At 42.3% G+C, this 19,645-nt stretch overlaps 1 protein-coding gene across 1 annotated transcript in view; it reads right to left on the bottom strand.

Annotated features, from left to right (window-relative positions):
- The window catches only part of prr12b (proline rich 12b), a 76,879-nt gene that overhangs the window by 22,474 nt on the left and 34,760 nt on the right, over positions 1-19,645 (bottom strand). Inside the window, exons 2-13 of the mRNA XM_013915055.1 lie at positions 19,092-19,240; positions 16,283-16,444; positions 11,616-16,012; positions 11,302-11,514; positions 9,238-9,321; positions 6,961-7,774; positions 3,369-3,970; positions 3,161-3,277; positions 2,766-2,899; positions 2,388-2,511; positions 1,709-2,051; positions 1,481-1,600 (exon numbers count right to left, since the gene is read on the bottom strand). Of these exons, the coding sequence (XP_013770509.1) occupies positions 1,481-1,600; positions 1,709-2,051; positions 2,388-2,511; positions 2,766-2,899; positions 3,161-3,277; positions 3,369-3,970; positions 6,961-7,774; positions 9,238-9,321; positions 11,302-11,514; positions 11,616-16,012; positions 16,283-16,444; positions 19,092-19,240 (7,259 nt within the window). The remainder of the gene's footprint in view (positions 1-1,480; positions 1,601-1,708; positions 2,052-2,387; positions 2,512-2,765; positions 2,900-3,160; positions 3,278-3,368; positions 3,971-6,960; positions 7,775-9,237; positions 9,322-11,301; positions 11,515-11,615; positions 16,013-16,282; positions 16,445-19,091; positions 19,241-19,645) is intronic.

Below are 19,645 nucleotides of genomic sequence, written 5' to 3'. Positions count from 1 at the left end.
GGCTTCAAACTTTCCTTTTTGCTAAAGCATATAGTTAGGGCTGGACCAGGTGACCCTGAATCCTCCCTTAGTTATGCTGCAATAGACATAGGCTGCCAGGGGATTCCCATGATGCACTGAGTTTCTCCTTTCTAGTCTTGTTAGATTGTTAGTTAATCATTTACAAATGAATATTGTCTGTATGGACAGCAATTTTGCCCCCTTAAAAGTGCACATGTGAAACTGGTTTTAAGCGATGCTGTTGAAACATTTGGGTGCGCCTAACTTTTGTGCTGGTGCACCTAAGAAAAAAAGTTAGGCGCACCAGTGCAACTGTGGCAAAAAGTTAGTCTAGAGCCCTGTAATGTGATTTTTTTTTTTAAGTAAGTTACCACAAATTGTTATTTAATTTAGTTGAACTTGAAATGTTTGTCAGTGGGTAAACAATTAGTACTGCACAGTCAGAAACATCAAGTTATTCTTAGTACTGCATACTTGCAATGAATGAGTGGTCCTAACAGTCATAAGTAAGCTTTACTTAGTGTTTTTAAGGCAATGAGTTTGCATAGTTTTTTTGATTTCTGGGAACTAATTAGATTTTACAGTGTGATGCTGCCCTGTGTTCCTCATGCCTTGTTAAGTTTTCACATGTTAGTATAACCGTTCTTTCTTACTTCCTGTTTTATCAGTTAGTCTTGAGTGCACTGTCTTGTTGCAGCTCTGCTCCCCAGGTGATTTATCTCTGCTCCAGTCACCCTTCTGTATATTTATAGTTGCTGTCTTTCTCTTAGTCTTTGTCACATATTGTCAGCCCTGTGTTTTATGCTTTTTTTCCACCTTCTGTAGTTTCTCCAGGCTCTTGGATTTAGTTGCCCTTTTAATTGTTTTCCTTGGACTGTTCTGCACATACAACTTATAGGTACTCTTTAAGATTTATTTGAATTAATTTGATTGGGGATTGGTTAATTGGTAACTCTAAATTGCCCATAGGTGCAAATGTGAGTGTGAATGGTTGTCTGTCTCTATGTGTTAGCGCTGCAACAGACTGGCAACCTGTCCAAGGTGTACCCCGCCTCTTGCCCTAAGACAGCTGGGATAGGCTCCAACCCCAAACCCACCCCCGCGACCCTGACAAGGATAAGTGGAAGAGAATGGATGGATGGATGGATGGGTGGATGGGTGGACAACACCGAAGAGAATGGGTCAACGTTCTTCTGTCAATAATATAGCAACTCCATCTACTTAGTTCAACGACTGTTTTTGCCATCAAATGCAAAATGAGCTAATATATTTCACCAAATACTAAAATGGCTCAGTTTAAACATTTGATTTGTGTTGAAATGCTGAATAAAAATGTGAAATTTCCAAATACTGCATTCTGTTTTTCTTTGCATATTACAAAAGATCTTTGAATCATTCAGACATGCATGCATTCTCCATTTTCTTGGAGAATGCTTTTCTCTGACTTAAGACTACAGTGTAGTTTGAACTGAGTGCTCACCATCTGTGTCCTCTAGGGCTTGAATCATATCAGGGTCAAGTGCTGTGCTGACCAACATCTCCACATAGCTCCTGAACATGTCCCTCATGGCTCGACTGTTCACTCCACCCTGCACAGGCCCTAAAACACAAAACCAGCTGCACAGAGGCCTGGACACAGTAATCGTTGGTTGAAGGCAATGGGTTAAAAATAAATGTGTGCATCATATGCACTCAAAGAACAGCTGACCTTCATCATCACTGAGTAAGGAGTAGTCGGACTCAGATGAAGAGGACAGCACCGCCTTCAACCATTTCTTCCTTTTCTTGGGTGGAGGCTCAGCCTTGTCCTTTGAAGTCTTGGCTCTTCCCTGAAATGCCATCTTTATGTCTCCTCGGTTCTTCTCTTCTTTTAATGCCATTGTATAATCTCTGTTGACTTGCTCCATGTTCTCCTTTCTTTCTTTTTCCTGAGCTTTCTCCTTTTCTTTCGGCTCACCATCTGTCTCCATGTCACTCTGCTGTCTGTCCTTCTGGTCTCTGTGCCTCTCTCCCCATTCCCTCTCCCTAAGTTTTTGTTCTCTCTCTCTCTCCTGTTTCTCCTTTTCTATCCTCTCCCTCTCTTTTTGTTCTCTCAGTGATCTTTCCTTTTCTTTCCATCCTCTCTCTTGGTTCATCCTTTCCCTCTGCTCCCTATCCTGTTTTTCCTTTTTCCTTTGCTGCCTCTCTTTAAGTTCCCTTTCTTTTTTCTCCTTCTCCCTTCTTTCACTCTCACTTTCCATTTTCACATCTCTGTGACCCCTCTCATTTTGTTTTCCACCATCTTTTTCTTTCTTGTGCCTCTCTTCTTCTTGTTCTTTGCAATCTCTCTCCTCCTTCCTTTCTCCTTCCTTATGTTCCTTTTCTACTTTTTTCCTTGTTTCTCTCTCTCTTCTTTCTCTTTCTCTCTGCTCCATTAGCTCTCTTTCATTCCGTCTCTCCTTGTGTCGACTATCTATTCGAGGTTGGCTCTGATTGTGAATGGTCAGCAGCTGTTTAGGTAGAGGCTGGCGTCTGTCAGTCAGTAGACATGAGGAGAGACACTAACTTAATTGGTGTTTGTCTTAAGCACAGGCACATGAAACATAGATTAATTAAAATGTTGAAATTAGTCACTGAATTGTTTTTGTGTGGTACAGTCTATGTGTGTTGAGAGTTCATCAACAAGTTTTATGGGAGGGGGGAGTCTGGGCCTGGTAATCCAGGGTAACCTTGATGCAGGCCAGTTCTGGTTACACTTTCCACTCAGTGTCTTTCTCTCGCCTTACCTCAGAGTCAGGCCAGCTCTGTGCCATGGCTTTCGTGAACACACTCTGACGTAATCTTTTTTGTTGACATTCTCCAAGAACTTCACATATAAACGCTGGTAGTGCACTTTGGCATCACCAAAGTAACCCAAATACTGAGAGAACAGACAACAATTAATATGTCATAAAGAGATATATTTGTAAAAATTCTAATGTTGCAAAGAATATAATGATCCATTCTACAGAAAACTGCTTTAATGTTACGTTTTAATAGGCTGAGAAGAGAAAAATGTCAAGCATCAAAGAGACTGGCTCTGGGAACAATACCAGGTCTGTGTTGAACTGTTTTGAACCCAGAGCTGTCCACCAACAGTTTATGTCCTTAAACATAAACTACGTCTTTTTGAAAAACTCACGTTACTTGTTGCACAGAACTGCCTTTGACCATCTTTGATCTCTGGGCTGAATTTCTGGAGCAAAGCTTTTTGCACCCTCCAGATAGGTGGAGGCTCTCGGCCTGTCTGCAAGGCCATCTAGTGATACAGACAGACAGTCAGCATATATTATGGCTGGTAAGTTATCTATTCAGAACACATACTTCCTGAGGCCTGTGGCATGACTCACCTTAAGAGTACCAATGTCCTCAGTTCGCACCACAAACTCATCCCGCTCACGGAAGATTCCCTCACCTCCACTCTCACTGTCTTCTTCTTCACTCTCCCCAGCGATGGCAGCATCAGCCTGCTTCTTTGCCAGGTGAAGGGAGGTAAGACGCTGGGATTGTGGGGCCTCCTCTGGCGTTGGAGGTGATGGTGGGTGAGAGGACAATGAAGAGGGTGAGGAGGATAAAGTGGAAAAGTAAGGCAACCCAGCTTCAGGTTCCTGATCCTGATCAGAGGATGATGGGGGAGGTGTGGTGGATGGGGGCGGGGTCGTTTGGCCGAAGGGAAGGTTGAACAGCGGTGACGATGGGATGACTGGTGGCGAGGTGGAGGGGGGTGGGGAGGTGGCTGCAGTTGAAGCCTGCTGGTAGGAGGATTGCTGCATATGCTGATCAGAAGAAAGATCACTTAGACTGACTTCTTCCTCATTCTGTTGGACTGGTGGTGGAGAAGGTACAGAGATTGACGGGGGAGGGAGAGGCGATGGTGATGAGTATGTGAGCGGTGAGGAGGAGATGAATGGTGATGGAGGTGCAGGAGCAGGCACACGTTCTGATGGTGAATCTGAAAGAAAAGGCACAGGGTGAGTTTATAATATTACTTGAAAAGACTTCGGGCATACCGGGCATTTGCTCGGTGGCCCGGTGACTTTTTTTTTTCTTTGTAACGGCATAAACAATGAAAGGTGGTGGATTGGCCAGATGCTGGTCGGTGTGTAAAAATAACTCAGTTGTTTGGTGGTGGCTGTGGCGGTGCTCAATAATAATAATAATGATGATGGATTGCATTTATATAGCGCTTTTCGGGGCCCTCAAAGCACTGTACAATGCCACTATTCATTCACTCTCACATTCACACACTGGTAGAAGCAGCTACAGTTGTAGCCACAGCTGCCCTGGGGCAGACTGACAGAAGCGAGGCTGCCATATCAGATTCACTTCCTCAGATTCAGTAACATTAGCAAGTGGTGGAGGCCAGCAGGTGGATGAGAGAAAGGGGAGGTGGAGTTTATTTTTGTTGTGCTGAGTTTTTGCAGTCAGTTACAATAACTCGTACTGTGTGCTAGCTAGCATGATGGAGTTTCTATACAGCTGGGTGGTGCTATGATGTTACTGATAGTGAACTTTATTTAATTCATAAGGTTAGTTAGTAGAGTTGCCAACCGTCCTGTAAAAAGACGAAATTGTCTCGTATTCAGAGAAAATATTACGCGTTTCGTGTTGAGGTGAAAAGGAACACAGTTTGTCCCGGATTTCAGCTACAATGGAAAAAGACACAAAGCTGGAGTTATTCTGTGTCTTTGCTGCAGCTGCCTCTTCCTCTCTCATTCTCTCCCCTGCCTCTCCTGTTGCTACTTCAATCATGAAACTGATCAATGATCAGCTGATCGTCTCTCTTGTTTGTTTATCGCCCACTTTGCACCAGAAAGAGGAAACCAGCGGTTGTCGCACTAAACAACAGCAGCACGTTTAAGCTTGATCAGCTGTTGTTAGAATGTATTTAATATTAATTTCTAGTATCAGCTGATGTTTGCTGGAGCCACAGCTGTAAAGCTGCTGGTCATGATATGGTTTAGATATGTGGTGAGAGGGAAACATGAAGATGAAACCAGGAGATGTCCTTACTGAATCATCAGAGCTGAACAGGTGATGGAGAAACAGGTTTACCTTTTAGGTGACATGAATGAGTTGAAGTTATGAACTGTTTCTGAGAGACAAATAACACCAGGATCCTTTTCTAAGCAGCTGACAGCTGGTAACTGTGCAGGGGCGAGTCTAGCAAAGTGTTGCCAGGGGGGCAGGTAGGGCATTGACAGGAAGAGGGGGGCACAAAGAAATACTTTTCTTTCTTATTCTCATTTAAAATGTCTCGCTTTTATTAAATAATTATCTAAATCTTACAACCAAAGTTTTTATCTGATGTAAAATGTATAGAAATCATACATATAACATCGAAGCAGCTGGAATCCACACGTGTTCATGGAGCTGCATGTTCACCTGCTGGACGTCACTACCTGACAAGTTTAACTGTCTTCAGAACATTGCAGAGGCCTTATTGACGGTGTTTGTCTCTACATGTCTGTGTGAGCAGATTCTCTCACACATGAGTCCTCAGGTAGCCTCTGAATGCTGGACACTGGGAGACCTGTGTCTCTGAGTGGGAGACCAGAGATCACATTAACATGTGTCTCTGTATTAACAAACATGCCATATTGGCTCAGTTTATTTTTCTTATCATTGTTGTGAGGAGACCATAAATAGCATTTACATTTTCTGTTGTACAGTTCATTTGCTGTTATGGATAAAAAGTGTCTTTTTCTTTGTTTCAAAATAGCTGATAACTATTCGCTGACAGCTGCCAACATCTGTCAACAAATATAATTCTATAAAGTTGTTCTATATAGTGTGGAACTGTTAATATAGAGCGTTATTACATTTATTGCTAATGCAATCATATGGCACACTGACTTCTGAGGAAATTTTAAATGGCACTCATTATCAGAAAGATTGCCGACCCCGGATCTAGAGAATTTTGTCGTGTCCAAATTCATGGGCTGCATCCTCCTGAGGACCCGCCTTCGCGGTCTATGTGGGCCGGGTCCTCAGAAGGTCGGGTAGACCGGAAGCCTTCAGATTAGCGTCACCGCTGTCTCGGTGGACTTTAATAAGCTCAGCCGTCTGCTCCTTGCTATCTAAAATATAACAGGACACTGGAGTAAACTATCGACCATCTCACACTTCTGTTTCAGTTTTCTGTGTGACGTTTATTCAGCTGTGTGAAAACTATAACTTTAGTCTCAGCCAAACGGATTTACTCAGGAACAAATAAAACACGAAAAAGCCAAAAAATAACATTTTAGGTTATATAAGTGACTTGCGTTTAACCTCAGTAGTGAAAGACCGCGGTGATCTGAAAATGATGTGCCGGGAGTTTGCCATTCTCGGCAGCTGTAGTGACCCTCGACCTCCTGGTCAGCTATCGAGCTGGTGGGTAGCAGACGTCTCCGAAAACGTCGGAGCACTTTTGCAAATATGTGATGTCTTGATAAACCGAGCAGATATTTGGAGTTTACACAGCTACATGCTCGCCTGAAAATATCTTTAAAGTTTATTTTGTGACCCAGAAAGAATAATAAGAGTAATTTTAAAACTTAGTAGCGGCCGCCATTGTTGAAAACTGGAATTGGCTGAGCCGTGCTATGAATTCTGGGATATGGTGGGCCACGAAGGACACACCCGACCCATCCTTCAAATTCGGGGAAAAGGAGGACACATTAGTCGGCTGTATTTGGAAGAGTCTATGAATTTGGACGGCCTTGTGACATAATTGGTCTACAAATGCGGCCTCAGGAGGATGCAGCCCATGAATTTGGACACGACACATTTTTAGAAATTTGACAGTGGAGACAATGTTTTAACAGCGAGACACTAACATCTACAACCAAGCTGAAGTTACACATGTGTTAAATGGAGGCCATCTCACAGATGAGCACCACAGAACATAACTACAAACTGAAGCTGTTAAAGAGGAAATAAGAGGACAAATATAAATACCATCATGGCCCTCCATAATCTGCGTGTCAGATGCTGTATCCTCCCTCTCCTGCTTTTCCGCTGGTCCCTGCAACATATTGTGTGAATGCCTGATGTTTTCTTCTTTGCTTGCCATCTCCTCGCCTTCCTCCTTCTTGCTGTTTTCTTCTTCTCTTTCATGCTGAGATCCTACCCCCTCCATGTCCGACAGTGTGGAAATCATTTTTTGTTCCTCACGTGTGTTTTGTTTACTTTGTGTGTTATGCTGAGTGTGTGCAAGTGCCCCATCTTTTATGCTCTCCATACTAGAAATGAGGGGAGAATTGGTCTTGAGAGGCGGGCTGAGCGACGGCTCCTGTGGCGTGGGTGGAGAAAGCATGGGTTGTGCTTTGACTACTGCAGAAGCCACTGCAGCAGCCAGTGAGTGTGGAGTGTCATAGAGGGCAGAGATTGCAGATGAGATGCTCTTCTGCAAGTCCTGGTTCTTATTTACTGAATCCTCCTCATCAGAGGAGAAAGAGGGGAGAGTCTCCAGGTTTCTTTTCAGTTCATCATCCAGAGGTTTGCAGGGACTTTGGCAGCTACTGAGGGTTAGGTCTGGCCCTTCACCAGGGCTGCCATCGCTGAACTGTCCTGGAGGCTGCTGGGGAGAAGTTGGTGGTAGGGGAGGAGATGGTGAGGATAAGCATTTAATTCCTCCACTCATAGAGGAACAGGTTTCTTGGTTGCCTCCATCATGTCTTGGTTCAAGGGCTGGCTGTACTTTACCTGTCTTCAGAAAATCCAAAAAAGAGGCCATGAAGCTTGGTTTGAAGTCAAAGACCTTCTCGTCAATCTGTAAAAAAGCAGACGCTAATAACTGATGGTGTTATGACATAATAATTGCCAGCATTCACTTAGAAAGACTATAGTGGACATCTATTCAAAGGCTGTTTTCTTGTATTTGTGTCAGTGTGGATGGTATACTTGCACATAAACCACTACTTTGGACACTGATGTGTCCCTCCATACACATCAGTTGTTCACCTAAGTGGCTGCATTTTCAACTTGAGAGATTCTGCAGATCTGATTCTGCAGATCTTTGCTCCCCACTGCTGTCAGACTCCAGAACAAAGACTTTGCAGATGACCAAACACACACATCCACACATGTGAAATACGGTGCAATTTTACTTTTTTCTGACAACCTACTATTTAATTCAGTTGTATATAGTGTTTAATGCAGTTGTTTAAAATGTTTAATGCAGTTGCATATAGTATCCTATTCTTATTATCTTATCCAATTCCATTATTTTTCTTAATTTTTGCTACTGTAACTTTGCACTGTGCACTTTCTGCTGTGACACAACAAATTTCCCACGTGTGGGACTAATAAAGGTTATCTTATCTTATTTTAAGGTAAATGACAGATTTGTAATTTGATCCATAAAGTCCAAACCCTCCAAGTTTGCTATGATGTCATAAAACAGAGTATTTTGTGTCAAAGTTTACTTTCATGGGCAGAGCTGCGTAGGCCTCAGTGAGTGACTTTTACACAATATGCCCTTCAGCAAACAGTGAACCCACTCTGCAACTTCATATGCTTATCAAATATCTAGAAGAAATACATTTTACAAGCTAAGCTGTTGCAGGTGTGGCATCCCATTACTGTAGCACACTGCACTCTTTCGAACAATTCATTCTTTCACAACTGAAACAAACTGGCCAGGTAACTGACAACAGCTGAATTCAAATCATTGTATTGACCCGATATGTTTGTCCATGTATTGCGTATATAGCTCATAGCAAATAAAGAGACACCCTTTGTGCTGAATTTTTTACATGTGGACTAAACAACAATCTAACTTTTCCATTATAATAAAGTTTGTAAGAGCTGTGAAGGAGTTTTCCACTTTAGCAGTAAATACAGATCTTGGTAGTACAGCTTAACAGCCAGCAGATGGCACTAAGGTCTTGTGCTGAAAAATGCAGTAACTGTGGCAACAGCTGCCTTGGTGGCAGGCATCGCTCTCCTCTTCGTTTTGTAAGCCAGAAAACGCTGGCTGTCAATCAGCCTCATCCACTTTCTTTCCAAATTATACAAATTAAAATAGTGTTGATGTTGTTGTTCTTTTGTTCCACTGCAGACTCTACCAGGGATCAGTGCCACATTATTTCACAGGTATTGTCTAAATGCCTATAACTACCTGATTTATGAAGAAATGCTTCTTCCAGAGGCTTGAATTTGAATAGATGACATATGAATTATATATGAAGCTCCTGGCTTTCCTCATTTATGCAATGGAGTAAAGGAACTTACTGAATTTGAGAGTTTCTGCATAGCAGCCCAGGCTTCAGGATTCAGTGAATTGTCAGTTTCTTTCTTCCAACCATCCACCACCAGCTGTTTTACAGTTAAAACCGTAATGACAAGGGTAAATAAATATATAACAAAGGATAGGTCAAACCATTACAGAGAAAGGTTAAACTTGATACCCAGTTTAGCTATAATGAGTATTGTTATTGAACCAATACTTATTGTCTCAGGAAATTAAACACGAGAAAAACAGCAATGTTTTTGCTGTACTGTCCTGCAACGTCGTTGTCTTTCACCCATTTTGAAGGTGGAGTCCTACAGACGCCAAGTCGGCACTTTAACACTTAGTCTGTTTTTTTACTTGCAGTGCTAACAACATTTACTAAATAATAAGAGTGTTGCTTAAATGTGCAATTACTTTCATTTTGGGGGAGATTTCAGGCGTCCCTTATACTGAGAATATTGATTGTACATACAGAGCATCTTCCCATTGCCATGGCAACTAGCTTTCGTTTCACTCTAGCATGAAACTCAAAGTTGAAACTGCCATGTAAAAGCAGTCAGCTTCCACTCATGGTGACAGTTGTTTCTCCCACACATTCACAGACAACACTGAAACCTCAGCACAAATGATATTACATGACTACAAGGATAAATCTGTTTCTGCTCATTGTTTATTCTGAACTTCACTTTATAACATGGCTCATAACTGAAGGTCTCATTCCCCCATCTTAAAGTAGTTTTTAATGTGTTTTTAAAAAAAACATTTTTAATGTAGGCCATTTAATTTACCTGCAAAGACTTACTAATGGGCATACTAGAATAAAGAGTTACAATTCCAGTTTTTATATGAATGAAGAAAGAAATTATACTGTCAGTAATTATAAGTAGTGTTTGATTTCCATGCATTTTAGCAGAATAATGGGCAACATTGTTGAGAAGAGCCAGAGAATTTTCTCCCTCAGATTCATTTTCATGACAAAAAGAAACAAAGAAGAAAAGAATGGCTATAAAAAAGAAAAGCAAAGAAGCAGACAATAACATAAATGTACAAATAAAGAGAAATATAAATAAAAGTACTGTTTATTATTATGTTAATCAGTTTTTTTATTTAAATAAAAAAATTCTTCTATTGAAGTCTTTCTTCATTCACAAACGTTCGGTTTTTGTAGTTTTCTTATGGTGCTTTTGAAAGTTGAAGTTGAACAATATTTATTTAAAAAATTAATTTTGCTCTATTGTTCTCACTCTCTCTGTCTCTCATTAGACAGGCAAAGGCCTTCATCACATTTTTATATATAAAACATATATGTTGTATTATAAAAGGATAGTGGAATAGTCAAACAGCCGTCAGCACACAAAGAAAATGAATATTAAATTAAGCTTTGAAAACATTAAATGACTCAATAACAAATTGATATATAAAATGTACACACATAAGGTCGTTTGTATCTACAAATACAGCATATTTACAGTGTAAGATGGAGAAAGTTAGACACTAATTAAAATTACTTACAGTGTTATGAATGTCTCATTTCTGTAAAACACCTCAAAGTTACCCACTACTTCATTTCTTTAAAAATATTGTTACCTGCTTATTCTACTAAACCTATCGGTAAGTATTTATGGACCAATTAAACTACAAAAAAATCACAAAAGGTTCATACTGGTTATGTGATTATTTTTTTAAAGCAGAGGATGGCAGATTTTATTCTCCCTATGTCTCTGAGCTCTTTTTTTTTAACTATTTTCTTGTTCACTAAAACAAAATCCACTCTTCAGATAATTATGTTTTCGCTTAAACAGTAATTTCTTTTGTTTACAGAATTAGTCATCTGGCTTTCCCATAAAAAAAGTCCCCCCATTCTTAAAATATAATCTGACTCAGGGGAGAAAACTTTCACCTCCGGCCTGCCTCGCACTGCGAACTTCCATTCAAATTTGCAGAATGACACCTTTAGACATCTGTTTCCAAAATGTTATAATGCAGCAGATAAAATACACTTTTATCAGACATTTCTATTGCAGCTTTTATGAGAAGCCTCTTTTCTTCTTAGTTTTCTTTACCTCCTTAGCTCTCTGCTGATGTATCATCATCTCGTCTTTTGTCTGATTCCCCTCATTTCTGTTGTAGTCAACAGTGGTAGTGGGACCAGGACTCAAGCCCAGAGATGGTGCCGACCCCACCGATCCCTCAGAGAGAACAGGCTCACTGCTGGATAGCGAGTCTGTCCTCAACAAGGACTCTGGTGGAGACATAGTGGCAAGGGGCAGTTTGATCTGAGAAAAAGATAGGTTATTAAGAAGAATCCAAGCTAAGACAGGTTTTACCCTGCTTAGGATCATGATTCCAGATTTACATACCAGATTTTCTGCATTACCTTAAAAGTTCTGACTGGATCTTGCTGTGGCTGGTGAGATGTATGCTGTTGTTGCTGATGATGCAGTTGAGGGTGGGGACAGGAAACATGTTCTTGCTGGTGATGGTGGTGATGTTGTTGGAGCTGCTGATGGAGATCCGCCTGCTGCCTGTGATGTTGCTGTTGATGATGTTGGCTGCACTGTTGCTGTTGGTACTGTTGCTGGTGATTATATGAAAGGGTTTGTGTTTTGTTCATATCCCGATGCATTTGCACTTTTCCTTCTTCCCGTCTGCCTCGCCCTCGACCTCGGCTACGCCCCCTCCTATTTTCTCCAGCCGCAGAGCCCATCAGGCCCCTACAGTAAGGAGGTTCTGGAAGAGGACGTATACGTGGGCGACCTCGTGGCCGAGGAGGTCCTTCACGTTTTGGTTTAGTTGGTTTCCTGCCCCTTTTCTTAGGACCATCGTGAGGGGGGGGTTGCGAAGGGTGTCCAAGAGAAGAGTAGCTGGAGGGGTGGCAAAAGGCCATGTCACCTATTTGTGGGCTTAGTCCACTTATTCCAGAAACCCCACCAGGTTTTCTACAACTGGACACCAAGTCAGGCAGCAAGTCAGGAAGCCAGCGATTGTTAAGGCGAATATCTGCTGGAACATCAGCTTTATCTTCGTCATCCCAAAATTCATACTCCTGCGCATAGTTTTTCTTTGTTTGAGGTTGTGGCTCACGTCGCTGTTTAAGCAAGTGAAATGAGCTGGTCCTCAGCAGTTTTTTGGGTCGAGAGGAACAGAAGATAGGAGAGGTTACACCAGTGCTGTTGGAATTTTCATCCGCTCCCACAGTTGCTATCATCTTGTTGACTAAGCTATCCTCTTGAACTGCTGAATTCAATCCCATAATGGGAGTTTGGGATTGGATGAGGCCAAGCTGGTCAGTATTCACAGTGGAAGGAAGCTCATGAGTCTTCAGACAGTCATGGTCTAAGTGCAGATCACCATTTCCTGTTCTTGAAAGTCTTTGGCAGTACTGTCCAAATCCTTGATTGCTTTGATGACCAACCATATTATAGCCCTCTGCAGCATCTCCTGATTTTAAAGCCTCCATATCCTCTTGTGTCGGTCCGTGACCCTGGCTGAGGTTTTCTTGAGCACTGTGTCCTGCCCCCGCACAGCTTGATTTGTATTCAGATGAACAAAACAGATCCTCCATCTCAGGAAAAACACAGTCTGGAAAGCAGATTGAGGTCAAAGGTGCACATTGCTGCAGTTGAGCTTGAGTCTGTCCTACTTTATCTGTCTGGCTTACTGTCTCAAATTGATGCTGTTTGAGCTGCTCTAACTGTGAGTGTGAGAGTTGTGTTTCAGGATCTGTGACCTGGGATTGCTGTTGTTGGGGTGTTGCTAAATGTATTGTCATCTGTTGCAAGTGTGAATGAGTTATCTGAGTGGTAACAGACAGTTGATGATGAGTGTGCTGAGTGTGTTGCAGAGCATGGGTGTGGGGGTGGGTCTGAGGTTGGTTGAGATGGCTCAAGTGTGAAGGGGTGTATAAGTCCAAATCTTGTTCAGAAAGGAAGTCATGAAGATCCGATTTTGTTTGTTGAGGATGCTGGTGGGTGTTAAGTCTGTGCTGTTGTGTATGTCTGTCTCCTCTATCTCTTTCCTGTCCTGTCACAGTCATATCAGCTCCACTTCTGTCCAGAGATTTTCCACTGTCTGTACCATTGGCCTGAGAAAGTGATTGATCTAGCATCTGTAGTGGAGATACTGAACTCTGACTGGCTCGTGTTTGATATGTTGGATGGGTTCCACTGTAGTGGGTATCTAGACTCTGTGAGGACTGGTTCTGTACATGGGATTCCAACCCAGCAGACCCTGCTCTTCTAACTGAACCCATCATAGCTTGCTGGTGTTGCTGCTGTTGGTGGTGGTGCTTCTGTTGCTGCTGTGGGGCTTGTTGGGAATCCAGCTTGTTTTGGATAGTGTGAGAAGGGACAGACTGTAACATGTGAGTTTGCTTGGGATGGTCTGGTGACATATTCATCAGAGTGACAGAGACATGGCTTTGTCGAGTTTGCTGTACATCTGGTGCATAGTAGGCATTGTCATTTGCATCTGAAGGCTTCTTAATCTCTATATGAGAATGGCTTTGTGGGAGGGAATTACGATGACTATGCTGAGAATGTTGAGAGTGATGTGTATGCTGAGTGTGCAGAGAGTGCTGGGAGATTTGAGAGTGCTGAGTGTAGTGCTGAGAGTGTGTGGACACATGTGAAGTGCTATGAGGATGCTGGGAGTTTGGGTGCTGTATGTAGGGATCACCTCTTCCATAATGGACCGCAGAACCCTTTAACTCATTTTGCTGATGATGCGAGTGGATGGCATGAGAATGAGAATCAGATATTCTTCGCACCCCTGAAGTATTTGACTTTGACATGATCGTGTCTGACCTGGCCTGCTGTTTCTTCTGTGATATTTCTAATGGTCTGTCTAAGCTCACTGTATCATTAATTGCCATTCCAAGACCAGAATTGCTGGTGATGTTATTGGTACGAATGACACTCTGAAGCTGGTAGAGCTCTTCTGATGTCTTGTTAAGATCGTGTGTCATTCCCTTGCTCTCCCCATGAAGGATTGGTTGAGACAGTTGCTCAGAATGTGGGTGATGTTGGGAAAAATGGGAATTTGAGCTTTGGGGACGTAGTAAGTGGTGGATAAGGAAATCTTCACTGTTTCCTTCGTCTTGGGATTCCTCAGCCCCCAGCATGTTTGTGGCCTCTGTTTTGGTGTTTGGGGGTGTTGACTGGTACAACTGGTTCCGAGCTTGTCGGTTATCAGGGAAACCTTGTGGTGAAGACATAAAAGTAGGAGCTGGGATCGAAGAAAAGTATTTATTTGCCCCTGAGCCTCCAGGGGACTGTACAGGTCGAGCAGCTACAGGAGAGTGCAATCCTGAATAACTGATAGTAGAATTGGTTGAAGGTGATGTACTAGACTCAGTCAGGTGATAGGCGCTACTGCCTTCATTACCAGCAGCCCCGTTCCCAGTTACCGCAGAGCCTACTACACTGTGAATACCAGGTCCACTCCCAGCTGATCCACTCCCATATTCAGTGGATGGAGTGTGTGGTTTTCTGAGAGATGTTGAGACAAAACTTGAGTCTTGAGCAATTATCTCTGCAGAGAAGGAGCGTTCACCAGAGCCTACACCCATGATGTCTTTCCCCCCACTGCTCCTTGCTCCAGTGCTCAAATCCCGGACATGGGGTGAGTTGAAGCCATCATAATGCACATTCATGTGTGTAGATGGTGGCAGGTTGGGGGAATACGACTGAATGTGTTTCTGGGGAGGGGTCTGGTTTGGCAAGCTCGTGCTAGGTTTGGTCACAGATTGAGAGCCATAGGTGGACAGACATTGACTGGCTGCTGCTTGTTGTACAAGGGATGATGACACCACTGGGAGAAGAGGTGGTACTAGTGCTGACTGAGGTGTGGGTTGCTGAAGAGAGGGAGCAGACAGAGAAATAGTTCTGGTCTTTGAGCTAGAAGAGGATAAGGAGGTGGTGGAGGAGGTTGGTGGTGGAGTTTGTGGGGTATAGGAAGAAGACGAATAGTTACTTGTGGAGCAGGAACTTTTGGCACCTTTAGTAGTAGCTGAAGAGGAGGAGGGAGTTGAGGAGCTGGATAATGATGAGGTATAGGCTGTTTGGATGACAGGTTGATATATCTGGGATTCCATCTGTGGTGAGGTCTTGGGGTCAGAGGATAGGCTCAGTTTCCCCAGTGGACTGCAGGACACACCAGAATGCTGATAATGGCTGACTAGCTGGTGGTAGCCAGATGAACCACCAGAGCTGGCATAGGATTGTGATTGTAGGGTTGTGGTGTGGGCTGAAGATGAGCGAGGGTAATGCTTGATCACACTATCATGGCGGGAAATTGCTGTCTGTGGAAGTGGCTGAGGCTCAGGAAGAACTGCAGGTGGCAGGGCTGCCATCGATGAGGACATCGAGGCATTATATAGTTGAGAGGATGAGTTATGAAGCTGAGAGGGCAACAGATTAAAGTGGGGAGGGGACAGGTGGCAATTGGAGGAAGTGGAAGGGTCTTGGGTCTGGGGAGTTGCAGATTCCTGGGAGCCCCGGAAGGCAGTGCTCTGGGAAGACAGCAAGTGATCAAAGCCCAAGCTGGACTGAGAGGATCTTTTGATATGTACCAAGGGATCATGTGGGGATATCAAGCCGTTAGAAGTTCGGCTAAATGTAGTTGTATCCTGCAGGGATAATGAGGGAGTGAATGATCGTCCAGAAAAAATGCTAGGATTCTGGTATGCAGAAAGGGCTGAGGAGGAGGGAAAGGAGCTTGAACCTGGAAGTGCCCCTGAAATAAAGAGGTCCGTTGGGGCCGCTGTATGCATGGCTACAGGACACAATATTACATAGAAAGTGTTGGTCAGTCTAAGTCATTGAAAAAATGAACTTCTTTCAAAAGTTCATTTTTGAAAAATTGTCATTTGTTTTACTTTTATTTTGAGACTACAGAAATTTTACTTTTTGCTTATAGAATCAGTGAAAATACTTTTAGGACTGAAATTTGACTTCGTTTTATTTTAAGTTTAAGAACTAGGACTGACAATAGTTTGTTTTTATTTTTTTTTAAATGTTGTTCCTACAACAGGCTGACACTCACCAGTCTGCCAAGAGGATGTGCGGAACTGAGAGAGAAGGGAGGAAGCAGAGGGTGAGGGCTGTGGAGGCCGTGAATCCAGAACTGAAATCAGATTCATGACAGAGGGGTCGGGACCTGAGGGGCTGGCATGATGGAGACGGGAGTCAAACAGCCCTGACAGACCTTGCAACAAAATACAAACCTCAGTTACTTGATATCATAGATGATATAAACAGTTTAGAAAATCTTCAGACTTTGAGTTACCAACGTATCGCACAAGAGCAAACTGGGTTTTGGCATAAAAAAATACAAATAAAAATACTGATGGTATTTACAAAAACCCACAAAGAAAGCAGGTCTGACCCGGATCTGGTGTCAAGTCGGCACTGCTGGCTGACTTCTGGCATGTAAAGACATATGTCATCCAGATATGGGCCAGGCCTGGCAATGATGCCACTGTCTATGTGATGGCTTGCCACATCTGGCTTGATTGTGGTTTGGTTTATGTGGCCAAGGCTTATAGAAAACAGGTCTGGCCCAGATCTGGCGTCACACTGGCACTTCTGACTGACTGATGTCATGGTAGGGTGTATGTCAACCAGATGTGGGCCAGGTCTGGCAATGATGGCACTATTTATGTTCCTATTTTCCCATTTTAGTTAGAAGACCCAAATGCCTTGTTGCAATACTATACTGCTACGGTAGCCAATGTTTCAAATGCAGGTTTGACAGGTTTGTGAGTGTACACTTTATCCAAAACCTAGTGAGGGTTTACTCATGTTTACCACCGGGTGGCTGTAGCTCAGGAGGCAGAGCAGGTCACCTACTGATCGGAAGGTTAGTGGTTTGATCCCTGGCTCCTCCAGTCTGCAAGTCAAGACTATGAATAAAGTTAGGAAGCACTCAGTTTAGATAAAGTGTGTGGTTGGGTGAATGTGGCATTTTGTATAGAGCACTTTGAGTAATCTGGGAGAGTAGAAAAGTGCTATAGAAGAATCAGTCCATTCATGTTACTTTTGCACTATTATGTTCCAGCACATGTTGTTATTACATGGCTTGATTAAGGTACACATTAGGCTGATATCTGGGGCCAGAGCTCAAAAACTGTTCTGCAACTGGCCTTGTGCTGGCTCATGTGTGGGCCACCTCTGGCAGACCAGATCTGGGCGACCAAAGGACCATCATTCTTTGCGGTATGTGGGCCATGTGTAAGCACATTGTGTGGGTCAGATCCGGGCCATACCAATTATGCTATGTTTGAAGATGTGAGAACTCTGCAGAAAACTGTCTTTCTCAAGGCCCAAAATACAAGGAGGAGACTGATAGGTTTTGTATTGTTGATTGTCATTTATGCTTAGAAATATTTAACCATGTATGCTTAGAGGTTTATAATCAGTTGTGTAGTGGTAGGCTGTGTGATCTTTAACAGACTACAAAGCCTTGGTGTGTATTCCATACTAGAATGCACACCCACAGCCTGGAAACATGGGAGAGATCCTATCTTCTCCTTATTGATTTATGGTATAGCAAACACACGTATATTTCTTTAAGTAGAAGAGCCTTTTGTTTAGATGGACCCATTGGACTCCTGGCACCAGCTTTGGGGAGTCTTCACAGGGTCACATCTTGACCTCACACAAATCACACACACACACACACACACACACAGTATTCTTTGTTCACATGTGTACCATATGTTAATGACCCTATGCATATTCATGTAACCACAATAAAAGGAGTGCTATGGGGAGCCTGGCTGAGAGTCTGACGGAGGTCAAGTGGTGGAACGACACTTGGCTCCAGGCAGGTCTCCCTCATGTATGAGTAACAGAAAGAACTTTGGTGCCTTGGGTCTTGCTTTTTGCTGCGTAGCAGATTGTCCTTAACGTTCCAGCGAATAGGTTCAAGCTACAAACCTATCAGAGACTATTTAAACACCCAAACTGATTTGAATTTCTTGTGTTTGTGACACAAGCATACAGTGTTTGTGAGATACAATTTACGGCTAATTGCAGCGAGATTTAAAACCGAAAAATATCAAAAACAGTGTACTGATTACTGATTTTTGTGGGATATACAACATAGGCCATGGAGCTTAGCTGTTGTAAAATAAAACTGAGAAGCATTACACAGATATGGTTATGAATTTGTATTTCCATACATAGCCTGCTTTTCTTCACCTTTTAGAAAATAATACTACTTCTCTATCTCCATCTTTTGCCCTTGAGTTTTGTTTTTTATTCCAAAGAAAGAAAACAGTTTGATTTTTTTCTCCTTTTCCGTTTGGCATGTACATTTGTACTCCTTTGTTCCTTATAGTCCTAGTCCAATCTGTCTAGTAGTCTACCTTCTTAGTGCCTACCATCTGTGTGCTGAAAAAAAAACACTATACCCTATGGACGGAATCAAAACAATAAATCCAATATGGTAGTCAAAATATAGGAGTCATATCAAAACTGTAACATACCATAAAATACTAAGATTTATTTATATAAACCACTCTGCATTTGTACGTTATAGTTTGTATATCAGTTCAATATATTTCAATTTTCAATTCAATTTTATTTATATAGTGCAAAATCACAACAATGGTCACCTCAATGCATGTTATATTATAAGGTAAAGATCCTACAATACACACTTCCCTCCTACAATATCCTATAATTACTTCCCCTCCCTTTCCAGTTCAGACATTTATTTCACGTTTCTTTTTGTGTGGGTTATTTCTATTTACAGTTTTGTTCATATGATGATAGAAATAACACTGTATAGTTCACTCGAATATAATATTTAAAACTTGCATTTATACAATGCACAACCAAATCCTTACCTAGTGTTCGTCCACCCCAAGCTCCACCCCGTCTTGAGCTCCCTGGGTGATGACTTGCTGCATAGCCTTGAAGTGGGTGTGGAGTGCCATAGGTTTGACGGTGGAGTAGTTCTGACTCTGGGTGGTATGAGCGGCTCCCATACACGAGGCTGGGGAGCACATGGTTACTGAATTTGACTTAAAACTTAAACACAATTGCTTAAGTACAACTATATTCCATCAGAAGAAATTAAAAGTAAGTACCAATTAGCATGGCAAACAGAGTGCTTTAAATATCTTGGAGTCATAATACCTAAGGATCTTGCAGAACTATTAGAACGAAATTACTTACCAATACAAAAGACAATTAAGGAAGATATAGCGAGATGGAATCTAATTCCATATTTAAGTTTATATTCGAGAATAGATTCAATTAAAATTAATATACTTCCTAAATTGTTATATTTATTTCAAACATTACCAACAGAAATTAACCAGAAACAATTTAATTAAATCCCCGGAGAGCAGCCATTTGGCTTTTCTACCTTTAAAACCCGGAGAGCAGCCAAATGGCT

Source organism: Pundamilia nyererei, unplaced genomic scaffold, assembly GCF_000239375.1.
Source record: "Pundamilia nyererei isolate P.nyererei 1_Seehausen unplaced genomic scaffold, PunNye1.0 scaffold00252, whole genome shotgun sequence".
Classification (NCBI taxonomy): domain Eukaryota; kingdom Metazoa; phylum Chordata; class Actinopteri; order Cichliformes; family Cichlidae; genus Pundamilia; species Pundamilia nyererei.
This window is presented reverse-complemented; position numbering and strand designations above follow the sequence as displayed.